Here is a 14,693-nt window from a genome sequence, read left to right on the forward strand (position 1 = left end):
GACAAAGAACCACCTAGGGTTTGGAAAGTGATAATCATTAAGTACAGAATAGTCTCAAAAAGTTTCTTTTTGGTTTTGAAAAAAATTAAAAATTAAATCAAGCTCCTTCCCCTGAGATCGAATATCTTCGTGTAAATATGCATTTTGACTTTTTTCTTTTCATGAAAATAATCATTTCATGGCTTAGCATTACTTCATGCTACACCTTTGCTTCATTTAAAATGCCGTAGTCTGAGTTTGCAGTGGGTTTGAACCCAAGAGTGCGTGTTAAGAAACTGATGCAGCAGAAAAGTAAAACCACAACTCAGTGTGGGGCACAACACTTGTAATAACAGAGCTGCAAAGCTTAAATCGTAATTTTCTATTTCTTAGGTTTGATATTGAGTGACTGTAAGTATTCCTATAAGACTACATGCCCTGTACTTATTTACACCCTCTACTGCACTCTCTTTCTGTACTTCCCTCTATGTCTGCACTCCAGTTCTACACCATCACCTCTGACACAGCCTGACTTGTGGTTTTCCTTCTATGCTGCTTATTGTTAGCTTTGATGTTAGCAGTAATGTCATATCCTCATTTGTAAGGCGCTTTGGATAAAAAAAGGTCTGCCAAATGTTTAAACAAAGATTCCATCTATACATGAAGCACAATAATTGTTAATAGGCCACTGTAGTTAGGATGACAAAAAAAAAAAAAAATCACCATCATAAAAAAAAAAAACAAACTAAGAATTCCTCCAAAAGACATCCCCTCATTTGATGTGTTGATAACTATGGCACACAGCACTGTCTAACATCTATGAGATTAAGATAAGACCATAAAAGAACGGAGGCAGCATTCCAGATTCAAGCTTTTGTTTTTGCTTTAAAATCTGACAACCACACCTGCTGCTCATGATGTTTTCAAAGTAAACCTGAAGGCTTGAGACTGAAACAATCCCTCTGTGTTTTATTGGAATAAGCTTGCTCTTTCACAGCATGTGTTAGATTAAACTCTTATCTATTTTCTGCTCAACATACATGTCAAGATCTTCTGAAGGCGCTCAGCTGGTTGGAAGCGAGTAACTTTGACCATTTTTTAACCTGAACTTGGTACTTTTTTGGGAGCTCAGACAAAACTCAGATTACGAAATTTACAAGAGCTGCAGATAAGCTGTATGATAATTAGTCATGTCCACATCACGTTCAATTACACAAATGTAATGTTTGCGGCCAATCAAAAGTTTTAATTATCATAATCCATGTTTCTGGAAACGTCAGACCACTCAGGTTTCTCCTTTGCCCCAAAAGAGTATCTTTTTTTCCCACCGCAGCCTTCCAGTTCTGCAGTGAACTGATGTTGCCAGATCTTGTGGCAGAAACAAGCAATCTGAATGATAACCACGCCCCACCCCCCAAAAAAAAACAGAACTGGTGACAATAGAATAAAATTCTTTTAAAAAAATAGCTAAAAGTGGCTCATAATACGCACACCTGGAAATTCTGGAGCCCAGGTTAGGGTGGTAAAGGAACAGTATGCGTCACAAGATGTCAGAAAACTGGTAGGACATAATACTGCCAATAGGTGTATACATGTCTACAAAAGATTGGCAAACTCAACATAGATTGTTCACATTATTGATTACTCTGAATATAAATTTATTTCAGTTGAGGTAATCAAGAAATGCTGTTTAGATGGAGTTTTATTCACACTAAGATCAGAACCAGATTACTATCAGAATACTGCTGTCCATATAAATGCTGCCAGTGTGAGGCAACTGATGCAGGCAGTTCTAGTTCGAGAACTAGTTTGAGATTAGGCACTAGAACAGCCTTGATTGAAAAGGGATGTTATAAAGCAAAAATCTAACATAATTTTCATGCTCATTAAAGCACACTGTGTGCTTCAAAGCAACTGCAGCTGTACTGTAAATTTAACATTCATCTTTATAAAACACAAGTGTGTGTGTGTGAGTGACCTACCCAGCATGACCAGTTGAATGATGCCCTGCTCGTTGCCATCGGGGTAGGTTGCATATTCACAGACGTACTTCCCCTCATCTGACATCTTAACGTCGCTGATCTGGATGGAAGGGCTGGACAGGTTGGGAGGATTGGGCATAAAGCTGACTCTGCCCTTCATCAGCGAGTCGGGGTAGTTTGGGTCATAGTTTGGATGAAACACAGCAATGTTGATCCTTTCTCCATCCTTTGACTCGTAGATCCACGTGACCTGTGATGCAGCACGCATGGGGTCAGAGGTCAGGAGGCGTGTGGTTACAGAGAACAACAACGGGCCTCATTTATCATGGCATTGATAAACAACACCGAGGAGCATTTTAAGGCATCCATATTTCAATGTAAACCCTGTGAGACGACGCACGCAGCATCCCAATGAAGTTAGTGGAGCAGGTATGAATATGGATCCAAGCATCCAGGGGCAGTACAATCTCAGCTGTTCATAGTGGAAACAACTTGTTTGTTGGAGTTGTGCACTTTCACCTCATTGAAATGCAACTAAGAAGTGCATCCATTACCATTTCCAATCCCCTTAAGCAATACTGAGCTTAGTATTGTTTGTCTGAGTAATAAAACATTAAGCTTAAAAGTGATAAAAAAAAAAAACCTTTTGCCAGCCTTGAGATTATTTCTGTGGGCTACGAGTTGTTGGATTAAGGTTTAATTTGTTAAATAAATAAGGCACATGGACCTGAATTAAAGGTCTTCTAATTGCAGGGAAGTGCTCTCATGCATGTGCAAGACTAAATTTAAACACCTTCAAAATTAAGTCAAGTTGATTAAATACTTCATTTTTTGGAAAAGGAGCAAAACTGTGCCTGGCAGACACCTGCTCGCCTTCGCTGAGAAGAATTTTAATCCTTAACAATTGCACCAAATTGTTTTGTGTAAAGTCAGCACAGTGATCTGCAATTTCAGGATTAGAGACATTTTTATGAGAATTTCACACCACAAACTCAGTTTAGAGGTAATATAAATGTCTTTGTGAACAGAGACAACCGAATGCCGACTGAAAAAAAAGAATAGACAGTTGCATCTTGGCAGTGTGTGTCTGACCATTGTGAGCTGTATCCCAGTCGGATCCGAGAAGGCACATTGCAGGTTGACCGTCTGGCCAGGATATGATGCCACTTCTGGCTTTACCTTCACCCGCTGACCCGATGTTCCTGAATGAAACAAAGAAGAGAAAGAAAAACATGAGCAACTGTCATTTCACTCGCTGGAAGAGGAAAGCAGGGAAAGTGAGCACAGGAACCATGTTGGTAAAAAGCCTCCTGATGATAAATGAGGACAGTATGGAAGTGTCTGGTACAACAGAGTACAGTATTGAGGAAACCAGGCAAGTAGGCCAGAAGTCTGGTATCTCTCCACGAGTGTGCCTGTGTGGATGAAGAGGCAAAAAAAAAAAAAAGACGAGAGATATGTGCTGACGAAAAAAAAAAAGAGGAAAAACAGTTCTCTTTTGCACATAGGTCATAAATCACGAGGATGGGTTATGCTTTACTATAGCTTGCCATTTGCTGTGCTGACACATTCCTGTGTAACAACAGAGTCAAAATAAACATGCTTTATTTGGTGTGTTGTGTCAGTGGGTGTGTGAGAGCGCAAGGGAGCTTTACGACGACAGTCTGCTGCCGTGAGTAATCCGGGTTTCTGTGAAAACGCAATTACTTGTATGAATAAGCACACATTAGTGGATGTCAGCAAGATGGCACCTGTTCTAAGTAAGAATGGATTACCTGCAGATTCATAACCTCAAAATGTCTGCAGCCGGGGCGGAATGCATGTGTGCTCACAGTGTGTTTACTGAAAAGCTCCAGCCCCAGTGAAACACACTTTCCCCTAAAGAGAAGCAATTACTTGCTAAACTAGTTCCCCCAGTTTGTGCTGAGCCAAAGCTGTTGTGTTGAGACAAATTTTAACTGGAGGGCTGGGGAACACGCATGCACACACAGGTGAACCCACACACGACACCCATAAGCCAGGAAACCAGATGAAAAGCCAGAGCTCTCTTTCTTTTTTTGACGAGCAATAAACACCACACCTTCTCTTCTCTGGGGAGATCTAAGATATCAATAGGGAAGAAGAGAAGAGGGAGGAATGAGTGAAAGACCGAGTGGGAAAGTGGAAGAAAACCAGACTTTCCTAGAATAACATCAGCTCTCAAAGGGCCAGCCCAATTTACAACCACAAAACAACCCCCTTGCAGCCACAGAGGAAACTCTGGACAACCACTAAGCAGCCCGTGGGAGCAGCACTGAGCCTTATTGGGCTAGAAAGCGCAACATTTTTTTCCCTCTTTGTACACACACAAGTACATCCGAGCTAGTCAAAACCCAGCACTTATGTTCAGTACACACGGACATACAAACATGTCATGAGGACTTTCGTGTGGCGCTTCTGGCCTGTAATCTTTCAAATGTCTACAACATTTAGTGAGGATCAAGCTACAACCCGCTGTCAATCTACCTGAACTGGCCTGACTAACTACAGATTAGCTTTGGGAATGGGAGCTGTGCTCTGGTTACAAAATGATGGAGCTGAAAACAAGAAAATGGAATCAAAGGTTACTGAAACCCCTTGATTACAAGTCTTGATTGTGGCAAATGAATGGAGTCGGCTTGACATGTTCGGCGTTGTTGCACAATGTGACGCTAAAGATTCGTTACCTCATGAAATCTTATGAAATTCCAAACTTCTCAAATCCGGATCAACACACCCAGATAATGTGGCTGGGAGTCCAACTATTCCAACTACTCCTGCCGTGTCTTTAAACAACACTGCACTCAGCGAGACTCAAACTGGCACAGGCGCTCCGCTCATGCTGCACAGTTGCCATTCAGTAAAGCCAAGAAAGGGGAAAGCATTCAGCTTTTTGGAACAGTAAAGCGCAAGTGTACTTTAATGCAACAGAATTACCTATTAAGCGTCTCTCGTGCATATATTATTCTGTTTCTTTAGTCCTGATGGCTGAAAGCATCAGAAATCGTGATTGAAAATCAAACCATTAAGGCTACATATCAACTCTTGGTTGTTTAAGGCATTTCCAGACTGGCGCTCTGCTCTAATAAAATCCTGAGTTAATAAGTGCTGTATCATCTGTCAAAATCACCTGTCAAGGTCCTTAAACAAGTCTCAAGTGAATTTGGCTACACTTAAAACTACAATATCTAGAATAGAAAGATAGAAGCGGTAGAATGTCCTTAACGTTTTTAACAGTCCACAATCCGACATATTTCAGTCAGTAAAAGGGTTCCCTACCCATGCATCTAAACCGAGACAAAGGAGAGAACACCAATTATCTGCCCAAGTTGAGATGTAACCAGAGTTCAACTCAACTGTGCGTGTAAACATGTGGGGGAAGAACTGAGGCAGGGGTCTGTTGTCTGTCATTCGCAGGCAATAAGAGGCAAGTCAACACAGGTCAGCTCCTGTCAGAGCTCAGACGAGAGACAGTCTGGCCTCATGAGTCTCCAGACAACCCCCAGGGGAAATGAATATTATATACAAAACAAACTGCATCATCCTTCACAATACCCCCAAAATCCCAACCCTGAAGACTCAAAGTGTCATTAGAGCCGTAGACATCAGTGTGTGCATGACTACAAACACAAAAGACTTTCAGAAATATCGAGGCAAGGCTGCATTTGAAAAAGCAATTGTCAGTATAAATATTTAGAGGACTGGTCGTACTAAACAGAGGACAGACACAGACAGAAACTAAAGGGACTGTTGAATAAAAGACAGTTCAAGGGTAAAAGTGAGAGCAGCGAAGGGAGACAAAAAGAGCGTTGGAGGGGAGAAGAGTGAGAATACTAGCCTTGTGTCACCACTGCTCTACTTTAGAGTAGCTCTGCTGCCTGCAGGTGACATAGGAAAAAAAACAACAGAACTAATGCACACAAGCAGAAACTACACTTCAACATCCTCAAGTGGTCGAATGTCACCAACCTAAGTACTGTCACCTAACATTATGTCTTCAACACCCACATGATGTGCATGAGTTTGCACACACACACATTATGCTGATAGTGCTGTGACAGCCCTGCCATATTAACATAGTCCTCTCTGATCTCCTGCCTGGTCACGCTGACATTTCCATATTTCCCACCATTCATCTGTGAAGAGGAAAATGAATCGTGCTGGAGGGATGGAGGAAAGAAATGATCAGACAGCCTGGGAATGCCAACGTGATGGAGGAGGAGAGCCGAGGAGAGGGATGAAGTGCAAAGAAAGTGTGGATGAGAGGGTGTGAAAAGAATGCGGCGCCAGGAATAGAGAATGAAAGTGTTGAGAGGAGGAGGGGACGGCGTAAGCCAAGGTTAATAGGAAGCAGTTGAGGGACAAAAGATGTGAAAGAGAGAAAGAAAGAGGAGAGTGGAAGAAGATGCGAGGGGGTAACTAAAAATGGATGGTGCCGGTGGAGAGAAACAGAGCGAGGAGAGGCAGGGGCAGGGTAGACTCCACACCTGACCTTGTGAAAAACAGTGCATGCGAATAGAGAGAAAAATAGAAAAACACTGTGAAACACTGTGAATGAGCCAGAGGAAGTGAAAGAGAGAGTCAAAAAAAAGGAAAAAATACTCCAAATCCTCATTTTCTCTGCAGCCCATTTGAGCCAGCCGTGGCTTATAAAACCAACATACGCTTATCAGTCTGTGTCCGCCTGTCTCGCTGCCTGCCTGGCTGACTCTGACGCCTAATGGCATTCATGTCCTCTGCCTGATCCCCTCTATGCTGGAGAAAAGCACAACGTCAGGGGGACAGCGAGCTCAGTCCGTCAACTAAAATATCTAATGGCCTTCAGAGCTCAGTGCCTCGGCCATTTCATCAAGCCACCAGCTATATGCTGTCAGGTGGGCTACAATGAAGCTTCCCCACTCCCATGTTCTTCCAGATTGCTTCCAACCCGCCCATTGTGTGTGTGTGTGTGTGTTGGTCTGTGCATGGGACAGTGCGCGACAGAAAGAATGTGGGTGTGTTTTCCATGGGCCTCTCCAGCACACAGCTGTCTCAGTAAACATTCTGGGCTTTCATTTTTTTTTTCGGGTCCGTGTGAATTTCTCCATTTCCATCACTTTTTGTTGTTATTGTGGTGCTCACCCTCTCCTCTCCTGAAGAATAATGGCTTTGATACAGGCGGTATGGAGTGCAGCACAAGCAGGACAATCTCTTCCTTACAGAGGAGTTACAATGATTTCCAGCACACTTTACAAGTTGCTCATGAATCGTTGAGTTTTGCACCATGTCCACACTTAACATATTCATCACAATGTTTAACATTAACCAGCAGAACTTCCACTAAACTACAGCCTGAGTGTTAAAAAAAAAAGAAAGAAGATTTTTGTAATTTCATTGTTGAAGAGTCTGGGTTCTACTCTCAGCACTGACTGCTTTTGCACTGGCCTTAGATACAAGTGGTTTTGGAATGAAAGACCTGCCAAACAGGGAGCTTTGAAAAGTTCCCAGTGTGCAATTTTGTGTGTCTGAGACACTGGCACAAAGACACAGATTGAACTGCATGATTATTACTGTGGTTGTCGTTTTGTGCCGTGCAGCTTAAATTGTTTTGAGGCGGTCACACTTTTTTTTTTTTTCTGTTGTCGTTTTGGTTCTGTGCAGCTGAGAAAAAGCTGGACTGCTTCACATTGTCAATTCAATCCAAAACAATCTGATTTGAGATTTTCTCAGCCTCTATGAAAATAAGACCCTTGACCCTGTTGGCATTCTCTGCCCTTTGTTCAACGACAGATGATCCCATGTAAAAAATTTTTTAAAAAGACCTCTCTTGTTAGAACTATTTTTTATTTTTTTTCAGTTAAAACTTTTCACTTCGATAAAGTCTTACCTCACATGCTTTTTTAGCTCTCGTCTTCGTCGCTGTACAACACTATCGGAGCAGGAATAAGTACTGGTCTCCCTGCACTGCTCTATGATTCTGTTGTTTTTAAAGATTTTAAACGCGATAGCCTCAACTTATCTACCTTATTCCCTGGTCAGTCAGAACCCTGACGTTGACCAACCAGGTGAACTGGTTACTGCCTGGTGGCTGTTTCTCATTTTTGAACAGCTCAGCTTTTCACATACAAACTCATTAAGACTCACTTCTTCTCAGTGGCATTCACACTGACTTAATCTTTCTATTCTTAAATCTTAAATTGATCTTGAACTCACTTCTTGAACACATAGTAAATGCTTTATTGTGATTTATGGTTTGCCAAACCCATTTCTAAATGTGCTTTACAAGTACAGTAGCTTGCAGTAGTTTGTATTCACTCCCTTGGATTCAGATGTACTCACCCCATTGGCTGCTCGAAAAGACTATAGCACCACAACAAACCTGCCAAGAGAGGGACATCCACCAAACCTCAGACTGGGCAAGGAGGGCGTTAATCAGAGAGGCAACAAAAGGACCAGAAGTAACCCTGAAGGAGCTGGAACGCTCCACAGTGGAGATTAGTGTCTCTGTCCGTGGGACCTTTTCAAAGTCGTAGACTCCACAAAGCTGGGCTTTATGGAAGAGTGGCCAAATAAAAAGCCATTGCTTAAAGAAAGGTTCACTAAAAGGCAGGTGAGAGACTCCCCAAACCAATGGGAAAAGGTCCTCTGGTGAGATGAGACAATAATCAAAACTTTATCGTCATGCTAAGTCAGGAGCAAACCCAACACTTCTAATCACCCCAAGAACAACATCCCCACGGTGAAGCACGGTTGTGGAAACTGGTCAGAACTGAGAGAATGGAGGGTAGTTCTAAATTCTTCCAGAAATTCGAGACAGACATGCGTTCACCTTGCAGCAGAACAATGAAGCTCAGCATACTGCTCGAGTCCTTATTGGGGAAATGTTTCAGAAGTGCTGCAATCCCCGAGTCAATGTCCAACCTTACAATTAAGTATAAATAAATTAAAAATACAACTGAGAATCTGTGGCATGACTTAAACATGGGAACCCATCCAACTTGAAGGAGTTGGAGCACTTTGGTCTGGGACACATTCCCAACGCTTAGATGTGCCAGACTCACACAGACACACTCTGTAGATCCATCTTTGGCAGCAATTACAGCCGCAGGTCTCTTACAGTACTGACCTCTGGCGAGGGCGAACAGTTATGCATGCTTATGTTTTCATTTTTGGTGTTAATGTTTTGCTTCACAATAACAAATATTTTTCATGTTCACGGTCGTTGGAAAGTTGCATAAATTGAATGTGAAAAAAATATTCACTCTAATTCAAGGTTGGAGGCAGCAAAATATGAAAGATGCCTCCGGGGATGAGTACTTTTGCAAGCCACTGTACATTAAACTGGAAAATATGGCTGCATATGGCCCAGGTTAAAAAGTTATACAGCTTCTCTTTAAAAAGGGGTGGCAGTGCCAAACTAAATGGGACACGAGTGCATCAAAGTAACAGAGAGCAATAAGTGCTTCATTTTGATTACTTTTGTTTTTATAATTTAAAACCCATATTATTCATTCAAGTTCAATTAACTGTGATCTGAGAGACCTCCCCCTACTTTGCATAATGAAGGAGGAATGCATACGGGAATGTAAAAGCAGAGACAGAGAAATGTAAAATGAAAAGATGGAAATAAATGGGGGGGGGGGGCGCACAGAGGAAATTACAGAAGTTAATACATCTATAGACTAAATAAAATAAATGAAAGATCATTTTGACAGAATAAAAACATCAATACACTGTAAAGGAAAAATAACCCAGAAATAGATACAGGAATAACAAATCTAAAAAAAAAAAAAAAAGATAAATATATTCCAATTAAAATAGCAAATAAAACTGAAAACCCAGAGACAAAGTAAATAAATAGCAATGATAAATGTTTTTCTTTCATATTCTATCAAGTTATTTTTCTATTAATTATTTTGTTATTCAATTTTAACAGCATTTATTATCAAAACCAAAAACAGTTCACTCATAATAAAACCTTTCCATTTCTGTCCCCAGTACTAAAATGCAGTTTGGACCTTCTCCAGTAATTATCAACACACGTCCCCATAATCAGTTGGCATGGTGAATTATTTCAGGTTTTGTTACTGTAATCCAGGAGCTGGCTGTTCATTTAGCTCCAAGTCCGACTGTGCTTAAGACTCAAGGAGAACCTGTAAAATAATGTCAACTCAGTTGACGTGGGCGAGATCAGACATTTTCATGGACATGACCTTCCAATGTGGCTGCACTCAACTGGTTTTTTGAGTGACGTTCCTATTGTCGTTTTTACAACAAAAAGACACTCGACTGGCTGTGTGACATGGCCAGACTGCTGCTGGCTTGTTTTGATAGAAGTTCAAGTCTGAAAGACAATCAACCTGAATCTGCTCTCTGCCATCAGATGTGCTCCTTTGAAACTACACACACACACACAAATGGACTATTAATGTGCGTGTGCAAACACACACATTTAGATGTGCATAGTTTGACATGCAGGGAGGAGAGTTCAGCTTTGACAGGCGAGACGGTTTGACAACCCAAGAATAAAACTAGGAAATTAAGACTTGAGATGTGTCTCATCTTCTCTTCGACCTTTCTATAGGGCTTGCCAGAACGGGCCAATCAATAACACATGGGAAGCCTACTTTTAGAAGTGGCCACTGTGCATTATGGACGTCTCCAATGACATCCCATCATAATGTATACGTGCCGTTTGCTTTTCCGGGAAGCAAGGGAGTCGAAAGCAGCTCCGTTTGGCAAAACAGGCACACCTCAAAGATGTCCCATTGAAAAAGAGGGGAAGAAGAAAAGAAAAAAACAAAAAAAACGGGGGTTTGGTGTTACAGCAAGGTTGCATGCATGAGACGGGAGGTGAAACCTACCTCTGTGATGCAACAGGAGCAGGGGGAAAAAGGTGAAGCAAAAAGGAGGGAGTGCTATGTTTCACTTTGTTCACAGTGACATGATGAAACATTTGATAACCGACTGAACAAAGAAAGACAAGGAATAAGGCAGAAATGAGAAAGTGAGGCAGAAACACATGAAATGGAACAGAAGGGGAGTGAAGGAGAAAGAGGGGTTCAGGGGGAGGGACACTGGGAGACATAAACAGGCTTCAAAGTGCCATGGAGAAATGAACAGCTGGAGGAGAGCTCTGTGAGTGTGTGCACACACACATGCAGCTGTATACCGATGCACATTCCTATTTAGTCGCCTGTTTTTAACAAACATGCCCTAGGACTGGAGCGAAGATCATTTGCAAAAATAACCATTTGCCACTTCAATTAAGTGTGTCAACCTAATGAAAAAAGACCCTGCAGGCAAGTTTAAAAACTCTTTAGAAAAAAAAAAGGATGTAATTTTACCTTTTTTTTTTTTTTAAAAAGCCTTTTTAATTTCAGCTCAAAACTGCCTGCATCTACTACTAAACCACAACTTTTTCATTGCCTTGAAACCAAGGCCATACTCTATGCACGAGTTGAGAATGAGATGAAACTAGCAAAGATGAAGAATTCACAATGGATCCTCCAAACTATTCAACTGTATGGATTTTGATATGAAATTACACTCATAACAGCTCATGCATACAGCCCTCTGTGGGCCTTCCTGCCTCATTCCCCATCTTCACCATATTTCAGGTCAGACTAGCTGCTGGTCAAACAGGACTGAAATGGGGATCATGTAGCTGAACTAAAATCAGAAGAACAGAATAAATCCATCCAGTATAATAGGAGATTATTTTGTATTACTGCAGCATATTGCACCTTGCAACAGGAGGATGGACCCTACAAAAAACAACATTCGCTAGACATTGAATTATTTAGTATGTGCCAACCTATGTGAAAACCAAGCACGGGGGATTAAAGTGACTTGCAGTGCTGTCAAATGGGGGGGGGGGGGGGTGTCTCACAGTGAGACAAAACACATTTTCACACATATAACTGCTACGTAAAGCAAAACCACATTAAAAAGAGGCACAAACACACACATAGTGAGGAGGTACTCCACTAAGTGAATAATTCATTCCCGGGTAAGAAGGAAAGAAGTGTGCTCTCCCTCGTCCTCCACCTCCTCCTACTCTCGTCTCTTCATTATTGATATACACCAACATCTACACTGTACCTGACCCATGAGAGAGGGAGGGAGGAAAGAGAGCAAATGAAGGAGGCGAGAGGCGTTCAAAGAGAGAAGAATTTTAAAGACTCTGGGACATAAAGCGATACAGCTACTGTATAAAGCATAAAACCCAAAAACAAAAACAGCAAAAACCATAAGGTTTTATTGCACTGCATGTTTTCATCTGGCCCCAAGTCCCCTTAGGGTCAGTAAAGTCTTGCTAGTAACAAGTAGTTTACTGTGGACAGCCAAGAGCCAGCACTCCTGTGCCAAACAAAAACACTGCTTCTTTGTCTCCTTACTAGTGCCAATGCATCAACCTACCGAATAACTTACAAGTTGGATGGCTGACAGGCACACAGCTCCCCTACGGCTCCTGGTTCTGCTTTGTCTGTTCAGGCCCTGCACATCATTCTCTACCTTCGCCTATCTCGACTTCTCTCTGCATCACTTTCCACCCTAAGCACCGTAGCCCTGTCCTGTCTTTTCCTCTTGGAATGAATCCCTTTAATCGCTGTGGCTCATTCTGCCCTTTCTTGACTATTCATTTAACTCTACTGGTTCTTTTCTGTCTCATCTCTTCATCCCAGCCCTGTACGCCATCACTCCTCATGGTAATTGTAGTGGGCATGTTATTTTAGCACTGCATGTAATATTGGGTTTTAGAACTGAGTGACCATAGTGACAGATCTGCAGCCAGCGTGTGAGCGTACAATGTAAGTCTGAGGCTTTGGAAAATATTTTTTTTAGAGAGCTTTAGGGTCAGTCTCTGAGAAATATCTTGATCTATTCCCCATTATGCATTCTGAAGCTGTGCACCTCTTATCAAGTCAAGCAATAAGTTCACCCAAAAAAGTCCTCCAGACATCCCTCTTTGAATGACTTTGTAAGTTTGTGTGTGTGTGTGTGTGTGTGTGTGCGCGCATCCACATTCAGAGTCTGGCAGCATCTAGCTTCAGATATAGTCATGAATTAAGGGTTCATAAAATGGCAAAAGTGCACAGCTGGAGCAACATGCGAGGTGCTTCCACAAATATATCCAAAGCTGGCTGTACATGCACGTGTCTATCTCTTCATCCATCATTTTATGCAAGTGCGTATACATCCGTCCCTGGATATGTCAGCTGCTAACATAATGCGATTATGCGTCCTATTTTCGCCTCCCTAACAACACTTGGATGTGAGAGTCTACCAAAGTGTCAGAGAAGATATTTCAGGCAGGGTGTGATCCTTTCCTCAAATTAAAAACAGAGTCGTCTGATGAAGTGAGAGGAATTCCATAACAGCCTCTTCCAAATACCCAAACACAGCTGCGTTTCCAGATTATTTGTTGCCGAGGTTCACCTTTACCTCACCTTGGGAGGTGTTGATGGGGGGGTGGGGGGGTTCCATTTCCAAGCTGCTATTCCCAAAGTGTCAGAGCTGCCACTCAGCCTGCAACCCCAGAGCCCATTGGTCAACAACGCTGTCAGCACACAGCTCATTCATAACTGAGAGGGTGAGACACCAACCTAATGTATGCCTCACACTGAAGGATTAAAATACAGTCCTGTAACGCAGGAGACCGTTATTAGTCTGTCAGGAGGATCGTACAGCATGTTGCCAAATCAATGCCAGCCATATGGAAAACAGAAGGTCGGGCATCGAAAAGCAAACAAACAAGGAGGAGAGCAGCGATATTATGATAAACCGATGACTGTGTCCATCAGAACACATAACACTGTGTCCATCATGTGACATCATTACATTACGGATATGAAGTTTGAGTAGGAGCACAGAGGAGAAGTCTGCAGGGAGCGATTATGAGCATAAATAAGTTTTGTTCCGAAATGCAAAAATAAATAACACCAGCAAAAGTATTGCCAACTCCAGGTCAAAAGTTAGGATTCATTACGAATTGCTCAAATGTTTAAGGTTTGAACACATGATTAGTCCACCTGCATTTTCAAAAAACACCAACATGAGATTCCTTTCTGAACCAGACCTCGTTTTACACAAAGAAAAACAGGAGCTGCAGCGAGACAGGAAGAGGGCAACAATTAGTGAACATTAGCCACGTAGGATGTGGAAGAACAGAACAAAGGGATATGGATGAATGACAAAAGATAACCGAGGCAATTAAAAGTAAAAAGAAACAATTCTTTATAATTAGAACAGCTGAATTGTATGCGTCAAAGTTATCTTCCCGCAGGTCTGCAGTGAGCTGCCAGTGTAGTGGTGAACGGCCCATTGTTTTCAGACCTCAACAGAAGGAAGGTAAGATGAAACCCTGCACTTCAACACATTCCTCTTATCAGTTCATTCTATAAAAGGAGGGGGGGGGGGGGGGGACGGTTACTGACGAGGGAGGGAATGAAACTGAGGCAGAAAGGAAGAGAGGGAAGGTTTGGCTTCTATCAAAAGGTACAATGGTGCACAAGAGCAGTAAACAGCTGATACTTATGTGGTTGTGCTCTGGGTGGCTTTCTGTCCCTCTTCTTCCTTTGTACTGAACATTTAGATCAACTCTGATTATTCTCTGAAGAACAGTCACTATGACAACTTGCCTCCGGTACATTGTGTATTGTTTTGATGCTGATAAATGGGTGAATGAACAACTAATAGATAGAAATACAGCATAAGGAGACGGATCAAAAT

At 42.0% G+C, this 14,693-nt stretch overlaps 1 protein-coding gene across 3 annotated transcripts in view; it reads right to left on the minus strand.

Annotated features, from left to right (window-relative positions):
• LOC140316225 (poliovirus receptor homolog) overlaps positions 1-14,693 on the minus strand; it is an 86,523-nt gene that overhangs the window by 52,906 nt on the left and 18,924 nt on the right. For all 3 annotated transcript variants that reach the window (XM_072393969.1, XM_072393968.1, XM_072393967.1), the window contains exons 2-3: positions 3,054-3,163; positions 1,962-2,211 (exon numbers count right to left, since the gene is read on the minus strand). In XM_072393969.1, the coding sequence (XP_072250070.1) occupies positions 1,962-2,211; positions 3,054-3,163 (360 nt within the window). The remainder of the gene's footprint in view (positions 1-1,961; positions 2,212-3,053; positions 3,164-14,693) is intronic.

Source organism: Leuresthes tenuis, unplaced genomic scaffold (genome assembly GCF_036924035.1).
Source record: "Leuresthes tenuis unplaced genomic scaffold, fLeuTen1.0.hap1 SCAF_10, whole genome shotgun sequence".
Classification (NCBI taxonomy): domain Eukaryota; kingdom Metazoa; phylum Chordata; class Actinopteri; order Atheriniformes; family Atherinopsidae; genus Leuresthes; species Leuresthes tenuis.